The 9,775-nt window shown below is 32.3% G+C and overlaps 1 protein-coding gene across 2 annotated transcripts; it reads right to left on the bottom strand.

Moving 5' to 3' along the window:
- Positions 1 to 297: 297 nt before the first annotated feature.
- Positions 298 to 8,150, bottom strand: LOC109857263 (protein takeout-like). Of its 2 annotated transcripts, XM_020433417.1 has the most exons (5): positions 8,055 to 8,150; positions 7,714 to 7,895; positions 2,199 to 2,291; positions 769 to 1,050; positions 298 to 682 (listed from the first exon to the last, which is right to left on the bottom strand). In XM_020433417.1, exons 2-5 carry the CDS (start codon positions 7,835 to 7,837, stop codon positions 378 to 380), a joined length of 804 nt encoding a protein of 267 aa, XP_020289006.1. In that variant the 5' UTR covers positions 7,838 to 7,895; positions 8,055 to 8,150; the 3' UTR covers positions 298 to 377. The 2 variants fall into 2 exon arrangements, with proteins under 2 accessions (XP_020289006.1, XP_020289005.1); XM_020433416.1 differs by having other exon boundaries at positions 7,714 to 8,148.
- Positions 8,151 to 9,775: the final 1,625 nt, after the last annotated feature.

Raw genomic sequence — 9,775 nt, 5'->3', positions numbered from 1 at the left:
CAAAAATGTAACATAGATTTTAAAGCTACGTAGAAGTAACAAATTTAAAGCTACGAAGATCGCAATATGACGTTTTTTCGATATAAAATTAAATATTTTCAATTTGCTTTACACTAAATTAAAATCTGTTAGTGTTGTAACAAACGCAACTTTTAATTAAGTTTTTTTTCGACGCGTGATCGTATTCGGAGAAAAACTCACATCGCAAAGAAATCTTCACACGTTACTTCCGCTACTCGCGCTTGTAATACTATTTTACTATTTTAATATCGTGTACTCGCAATTAGTTTTTTTTTGTTTTTTTCCTGTATACATGTGCACGTTTTGTACTTTATATTGTTACACATAATAAAAAAAAAAAAAAAAAAAAAATACCATTACATGTCGTGCATCCAGACATTAAGCGGTCTTTTGCTGAAAGCCATGTTCATGAAAGTTTTTAACACTTTGGAGATGCTGAGATTCGCCGCCGGTTTCAACTCCTCGATTATCTCTTTGGCGTTCTGATTCAGAAATTGATTTAGCGCCTGGCCAAGCACGTTGTCGCCGTTCTGTTTGTCCATTATGCGGAATTTTGCCCGGCTGAGTTCAAAGTTAATCAGCACCCGATTGAATATCATGTAACGCACGCCGTTCTTCACCTCTTCCACACCTTGAGTGCGAATCACCAGGTTCATGTCGTCTAAACGGAAATATATATATGTAAATTAAAACACTTGTCATTTTTATGTAATCTAGCAATTTATTTTGGTATGTTTTTATATTTACCGAATACCGCCGTGAAATCTCCCTGGCTTTGTATGGGGAATAGTAAGATGTTACCGTTGATATCATACTTGCCCTGAAGCTCCAGTTTGGGAATCGATAAGTAAATATCGAATCTGTAAGCTGTTATATTCATTCGCACTTTGTGAACGGTGTAATTGCTAAGTCCCATCACGGTAACGTTGCCGAAATACGCCACGATGCGCACCGGACCCTGACCGTTTTCCATCTTCACTTCCGGTACTGTAAGCGGCTCGATCGGAGGTAAATCCAATTCTGGAATACCTGTGAAAAAAAATGTTTATGTTAATTTCAATGTTTGATTAAAAAATTTTGTAATGTAATTCTACATCTTGACCCTCGTTTACGCCGTATATTAAGTGTGTGTTGTTCTTAGTTCTGAAGTCTCATTCTAATTATTCAGTTTTATCTCAATCGTATTGAAAGTTATTTTTAGCCTACAAGTAGCAGAGATATGTGTGTTACAAGAAACAGAAAGGAAAGATTGAACAAAGAATAGAGAAAATAAGCTGTTCGCGGAAAGAAACGATGTTTTCTTTCTTTTTTAGATTAGAAATAAAAACTGAACTTCGAGAGTTTCTTGTGGGAAACCAAACAGCCAGATCTGGTTTATATAAATCGCAATTCAAATGTTGAACAGTCGCGTGATAAACAAAACGACGCGCGCGGATTGGCTGTACGAAATTTTGCAACCACGTGAGAAACGATGCCGTAATAATACGAGGTCTTAGTTTCCGACTCTCAATGTTTGTCGTTACATAAAGCGCCATTGTAAATCATTGTACAAATTTTCGCGATACTTACCAAGCAAGTTCCGACGAAAGTTTACGGCACGCGCTTACGACATTAGAATGTGCGCTTTATGTAACAATCGGTAGTTGACGGTATTCTTTCTATACTCGCAGAAGACACTTCGTTAATTGATTTGCGTTGCATTTTAATCAGTATTACATAAATTTAATTACAAAATTGTGTGTGTGTGTGTTTTTCGATTTCTTTCAAGTGAATTAGATTTTTGCTGCGTGATAAATAAATGTAAGTATACACATAAATACCTCGATAATTTGTCACGGTCTCAATTTATTTGTGCCGGGACGGTTGTAATTTTATAAAACTATAGTTCCGCAAATTAAACGCGATGCAAAAATTTATTTGTGTGGCCGGGACGGTTGTAATTTTATAAAAAAACTAGTTCCGCAAATTAAACGCGATGCAAAAAATAAAAAAAATATCATGGTGGCAAAAGTGATAACATATATTAGAACGCGAAGTATCTATCGCGTTAACCGGTTATAAATTGCTTGAAAATTTTCCTGCAACTTTGCAAGCAGTAAAATACTTCGACAATTTTGATGAATCACAACGCGCGCGATTTGCTCGCGATATATGACACACGCGCGTTTAATACTCACCTTTCACTAAGTACGGCTTGACATGCATAAGCGTGTTAAGAAAGCAAGAGTCGATCTTTGGGTCTTTCCTGCTGCATGGTAGTAGATACTCGGCTGCAAAAAAAATTCGTTGAGATGCGTAAGCGATTGCATTATGTAACACGAGCATTATATAATTAATAATACGGTAATATAGTAATGACACACAACACAAGTGTGTTAAGCAACTGATTAATCGTGAAATTTTACAGTCAACGCGCATCCGATATTTTATCTTCCTCACAAACGTCTTTTTTATTTTATTTATTATGATTAAATATATGTATATTTTATTTTTCTCTCTTATACTGTGTTTCGAATGATCGAAATGATATATTTACATACTTCTCAGGATGTTGACCTGACGCTTTTGAAGACGCGCAAGTTTGTTGTCGTAATTTTTATTGTTATTTTTTACTTACGTTAATAAAATAAATTAAACATTTAAATTGCTTCATGAAAAGTGTAGTCTCCATTTGTTGAGAGAGATTATCTTATTTATCAGTTTTTATTTAATATGTTTGTTTCTACTGTTCATTATTTCTCACGCAACATTGCATAATTGTATTATAATTGTACTTATAAATAATATTTTAATTATCATTAACTGATAATTACAATAATAAAGTTAAAATGATAAATTATTTGCAATTTGTTTTTATAACTATGTATAATTGATGAAGTTTTATGCAAAGTTATATAAATTTATTCAATGCTAATATAAAACGAGGACACGATTAAGTCTTCTGATTTCAATTATTCTTCGCGTTATTATCCTGCATATTATTATCAACTATTATTTGTTTACACTCTAACTATCGAACAAAACTGTGACTAAGAAGTAATTAACCATTTCCTATTTGAAAGAAGTAGCTTAACATTAATTTTTTCTGATCGTGTTTTACATTAGTGATTAATGTGTTATAATGAAGCGTTTCAAGAGAGAAAACAAATCTATTCCGCGCTGTGTTTCACGCTTTTCCTGCTTTTTTTGTTGCGTAATTATCTTCGGTGATCTCATAAGGCTAACCATTGATCAATGCCACTTTACCTCAGATCCAAGAAATATACGTTGAAATAAGAAATATTTACGATTGCTTTTTTAAATGAAGCAAAACACGTTTTTATATGTTTTTTTCTTACATAAAATTTCTCTATTGACAACGTATCATTTATTTTACCTGCAATTTATGCATTTAGTTTACGTACAATGTATCATTTATTTTATCAAAACCATCATTTGAGTGACGCAAAAAGTTTTTATGTTTTTCTATGTCTTATACATAGAACTTCTCTATTGACAATTTACTATTTATTTTACATCAAACAGTCATTTGAATTTGTAATGTTCGAATTGTTAATACGTTATTTTTGATAATATTTGGATTTTATTTTAAACAACGTGCGCAAGAGACACATGTTTCGTAATATATGTATATATATTTATATATATATATACGATGCATAACAAGCAAGTGTTAAAAATTTTTTGCCAACAATTAATTATTTCATGTCTGTCGAAAGAAGTATTAATCTTTAGACCGCCGACCTATAATACCGTGTAGCATCGCTATGAGAACACTAATATTATACCTAGTATTTTAAAAAAGAATTCACTTTCATCTGACTTGATTTGTGAAGAAAAAAATACTTTAGAAAATCTAAATATGTTGTTGGATAGTTTAGCTTTCGAATTCGTAATCTAAGATACAAAATTTATTTGTACATGATTAGCTTAGTAATAATGCTATGCTGTATTGAAAAATGTATTGAAAAATGTTTTAAATATTCGACTTCATAAACGTAATTAGCGACTTCTAGAAACATTATTTTTCAAAAGTGATTTGAAAATTTTATAAATTTTCACTTCCATTCCTCGCCGGGCTGGCGTTGATCAAAGCCAGGTAAAACCGAAGGCACTTCACGCAATATAATAAACTCAATGTGCATACAAATATTGCAGAAAAAATACGTGAAAAAATGCGGACGGTCTGAAGGTTAAAATATATATTCATGTATATTGACTATATATATATTCATATATTCAATATTTCAATATTGGCTCGGGAATATAAATAGGTATAATAGTAGGTATAATAATAGGTATTTAGTTAAGCAATAAAATACATTTAAAAAAATCTTACTGAATAAATTACATAACTTTTGTGTGCGTCATTCTCTCTCAATGTCTTATATATTAATCACAGTAGCTCTTGATATTATGAATATAGTTTTGTAATCCGATGTCTTGACTATATTAAAGTCTTAAAATATTAAATATGACGTCTTGATTTTTATAATATTTTATGATACTTCTTTTTAATTTTTTTACATTAACAAGCATATATCACATGTGAGAGATTTGCGTCGAGTATATAAAACTGTTGTCTCTTTTAAGATGCTCGTTCTAACACGTCCATCTACATTTCTAATAAAACAAAAAGAACTGAAGTGAGACGCGATTGGGAAAAGTGACATAAGTAAAAAAAAAAAAAACCATTTCTCTGGTCACGCTAACTCGTGACCTTTACGTAATTAAAATCTATGTCAAACGTAGACGCGGTAGTCTTTTTGTGCTTAAGATGTTACGTCTCGCTTAGGAATCTGGATCACTTGTCGCATCATCAACCGAGATATTACGTCGTCACTTTCACTCTCGAGACTCCCGCGCGAGATGGAAGACAATGAGAGAGAATAAAAGATAAGTTACAAGATTTCTTCGGCGTTCTTTTTTTATACTTCAACAAGTGTAAGGAAAACAACATAGTATCTCTTGAAATTTTGCTCTTGGATGTTTGCAAAAGAAAATTATTGAGTTAGAACTCAATAATTTTCTGTTGCAAACATCCAAGAGCAAAATTTCAAAAGATACTATGTTAACTAATACGAAACTAGTTTTAATGAATTCCACGTTGATTTTTCCAACTCTGTTTTCGAGAAGAATGTTTTACAATTAAGATGTTTATCGCGCGACAGTACGTTCAAAAGTTTAATTCCACGATGTAGAAAAGTACCGTCTATAATACTTCAGACTCTGGTTTATCAGCATTTTACTGATGTATAGAAGTAAATAAGTAGTTTTATTATCAAAGAGTTCGTAAACTCCTTTTTGTCGCCGATGCAATAAACTTTTAGTAGTCGGCGCATCACATGAATAAACTACTTATTCGGATAGACGCATATCAGAACTCGCAACATTGCGCGCGTCTAATCAAATCTGTCATTTTGCAGACAAAAGTGGTAAAATGACTTTTCAATTTCAATATGAAGATCAATTCATAAAAGTACAGTACTAAAAAAAGAGCAACACTAAAACAGTAATAAAAAAAAAGGTTTAAATGCAATTTCAAGTACGACGGAGAGAAAAAATCACGCAAAAAGTGGCGTGTCAAGATCCAGATATGTTGTGGCGAAGAGCGATTGTCGCTGTTACCTAACCGTATCTCATGAATCAAGTCGGGAAATATTGCAATTTTTTCGTGCTTTTATTTTGACAACTAGACCGTCGATAATTCTCCATTTTTTAAAATAATATATTTATACGTTGGTAATCTATCGCATTTTAGTTTTTTTTATCAATGTCGCAAGTATAATTTGCCACCTAGATTAAAAAATGTGACTTTTTCAACGGGCTTACGCGTATATAACATGCGTGTCACTTACAAATTGCAATTATCTCAGCTTTGGAGAACGATTAGAAATTTTACGAAGCCCTTTGCTTAATACAAATAGTGGAATTAATTCGAATTTGGAGGAGTTTGCGTACAAAAATCGATTTTGCGCGACAGATATATTTTAAAAATGTATTTTCTTCTGAAAATAACTAGAATAAGGCGAAAACGTCAGCTCTTTTCTCCTTCTTTTAAAAAGAAAGCTGTGTTATTTTAAATGCGTAAATTCGATTCCAACATTCATCTTCAAGACAAATCGCACTTCGGTATCGCAAAGCGTACGAAGCCGAGAATCGACGGTACTTGGTACATGTCGTTGCTGCCTTTAACCCGGTACTTTCTCCAAACGATTACCGTCTATCCTCGACACCAGGAATTACGTAATCTCTGACATAACCTTCGCCATGCTGAGAAATGTTACGCCACGTTCCGAGACATTTATATTGAGGTAAGAGCGGGCCAATGTGAGCGCGTGTGTTGTTCGGTGTCGCCTTCGTGTCGCGTTTGGATACGTGAATTAGCTTGTCAATCCGTCTGGCACCAGTTACGAGCCAAAGAACTAAGAGTGTTGAACAATGAGAAGCGAATAAACAAAGAATAAAAAAAGCGAGAATATTAACGAGGATTAACACGGTAAAATATGGCGATTTTTTAATCGAGATACTTTTTTTTTCGCAAATTTAGGGAAATAATTTTCTGAAATGTGTTTCCAAATAAAATATTTGCACAATTTTTGAATTACTGTTGCAGCAAATTGCAGTATTGTCTCACAGTTAAATTGTTGTATACTAATTGTATCATTGTTATCTTATGAATTGTTACATGAAAAAGTTGTTGTGTGTGTTAACTCAATAGAATATGAGCAATCGTGATCGCGGAAAATATGCTGGTGTAATCAAACGAGACAACGAGCTTCCGTCTCGTAATCACACACTTACAATCATTGTTTGTTTTCTTTCGCGTTGCGACGAAAGGGAAAGGCAGATACGCTCGAGATGTTCGGCGGGAAATGCGAATATAAAAGTGCGACGTGAGATTACGCGCGCGACTATATAATTATCTCATATTAATTTCTTTTTCAATGTGCTATTTATAGGCTCATAAGAAAATTAAGTAATGAAAAACTAGAGATTAAGGTTCGAAAGATAATCAGCTAATTTTTTAATTTTGTATATTAGTAATTACCGAACAAATTCTTTCCAGAAATGCGTGCAAGAAAGTATCGCTTCTTTTCCATACTAGGTTTAAACTTTAAACTTTTTTTTTTTTTATAAACTATTGCATAGTATCTTAAAATTGCAATTATTTTGAAGAAGTTCTTCTTACACTTGTAGAAGTAAAATTATTATTATCACGAATGACAATTTGTTCACATTGTATTGTAAACAATACAATGGGAGAAAACAAATTTTTGACATTTCTATTAACATTGTATTGTAAACAATACAACATTGTTTACAATACAATGTAAATAGAAATGTCAAAAATTTTTTTTGTAAACAATACAATGTAAATAGAAATGTCAAAAATTTTCAAATATCGGCACAAGTGTTAAATCTTGTTTTTTTTAGACAATTATATTTTTTTACTTGTTTTTTTTTCTCACAGTTGAGAATTGAAACAAAGTTTAGCGCGCGCACAAGGTGCAGCGTCGTGTGACTAATAAATATTGGCATCGCGCTGTCGATGACTAACAAAGTCATCAGCTGCATAATAAATACAATTCAATCGTGTTTAATCTTCCATCTTTTAACAAGGCTGAGGCCACGGCCTGTGACTGTCAGAATTTAAAGAAACTTATTATTTTAATTTTGCGATATTCTTACGAGTTTCAAATTCCGGTTCGTTAAGCCCGGTTGCGGTCTCCGTGACGTTCTGATCATCGCAGAACACCAAGAAAACGCAGCAGAATCCCAGAAGCAAAACGAGATTTATTCTTGCGGACGACATCCTTCTCTCTTCTTGGAAGGAAATATGACACTCGTCACTTTCTCGTTCCGACTATCGTCTGCAAAAATGCAAACAAATAATCACGAAAATCGATCGGTCTTCTCGCGAGAGAGAAATGACTTTTTACGAGGCACTTTGATCGACGATCGTGGTTTATAAATGATCAAACAACTTTTCTTTTCACGGAAGTCGAACGAAGAACATAATCGCGCGTTACTTAGAAATCAGAAGTGGGATCGAAGACACGGGAAGAAGAAAGATCGAAACCGCCGACACCTGGATGGCTACTTTGTGATAAACTAAGAACGGGACCCCTTCATATTCTGTCTTATATGCACGGGGGTACCCCCTACTCTGAAAGCACTTACTTCTTATTCGCCGCCGAAGTCGCGACTACTTCTTTCCACATCATCTTTCTCATTATAAAAAAAAATACTCGACGATATTGAAATTTGCATAATAGATATACAAAGTTCTACTGAACTTTGTTAAACGCTATTATTTATATGATGAGTAGAATGATTGAATTGAAAAATAGAACTGATCTTTGAAACGCTTCGTCTTGTTTTATTGCTCGTTACTTTCTGAAATGTTTCTTCAATTGAATTTGTTCTGTTTCTTATCTGTAAACACATTTTTTTATAATCATCTATAAATTAGGTAAAAAAAAAAACTCTCTCAGTATGACAAGACAAATGATTTTTCTTACAAGGATATAAATAATGTAGACGAGTAAGTGAAAAAATATGTTTGTCATGTGAATAAATAGTAATTTAGATAAACAAAAATGATGATTTGATTAGAGAATAAAAAATCGAGTTGTTTATACATAGAACAATATGTATCTTGTATTTATAAAAGAGACAGAAAAATAATTATTTCCGTTTTGTTTTGCTGCTTGCACGTTACTTTCTGAAATGTTTCTCAGGCATCAATTAATTTTCTTCTTACTTGCAAAAACATTTATGATTATCTGTCTATCTATAAACTATCTATAAATTAAGTGAGAAAAAAATCTCTATGACAAGACTGTTTTAGTATGACAAAAGAAATGATTTTTCTTACAAAAATATAATGTAGACAAATATGAAGTAAGTAAGAAAATTAGGTTTGTCATATGAATAAATTATTATTTGGATAGACAGTAATTTGATTAGCGCATAAAAAAACCGAGTTGTCTGTACATAGAACAATATGTATCTTGTATTTAAAGTTAGAAGAAGACAGAAAAATTATAATTACTTTATATCTAAATTTTTTATATCTAAATAATAATATTTTATATCTAAATGTTATGTAAATTTTCTATTTGAATCATCGTTGCTCGATCGATAGTTTGAAGATCATATACACGTTGAACTGCGAAAACAATAAAATCAATTAGACCGTTTTTATTCAGCAACAGTCAAAAACCTGATTGACCGTGACTATTTAATGTTCCATTGTTCTCTGAAAAATTTTAACCTCACCATTGCGCTTCTCGAATTAACTAGGGCAATATACAATACGACTTAGGTACTCAAAACTGCAACACTATCCAGTTTAACATAAAAAACAAACCAACAGCTTAATTGTGCAAAAAGCATTCGACGCATTCCTTAACATATTATTGAAACTATTTAATTATTATCAAAGACACGATTATAAAAAAGAAGCGAGAAAAAGTGTTTCATTATTAAGAAAAAAACATTTAATTATCTGTTAACTATACTTAATATCTCGCTTGGAAATTTACCAATGAACGTTCACATGCGTCGATATTCATACCGCGTCATATTACATTATTGACGTTAGATAATTACCTTCGAGGAAATCGCTAATACCAAAAGTGTAAATGATATTAGTATTATTTACTTTTTTCACATTCTTACAAGTGAATATACAGCGCGAAAAATAACACAATTACGGGTTGAGGCAACTGAAAATGATCTTAAAACG

This window comes from Pseudomyrmex gracilis, unplaced genomic scaffold (genome assembly GCF_002006095.1).
Source record: "Pseudomyrmex gracilis isolate BER0280 unplaced genomic scaffold, ASM200609v1 scaffold_153, whole genome shotgun sequence".
NCBI classification, from domain to species: Eukaryota; Metazoa; Arthropoda; class Insecta; order Hymenoptera; family Formicidae; genus Pseudomyrmex; species Pseudomyrmex gracilis.
Note: the sequence above shows the minus strand (reverse complement) of the source record. Positions and strands in the feature narration are given on the sequence as shown.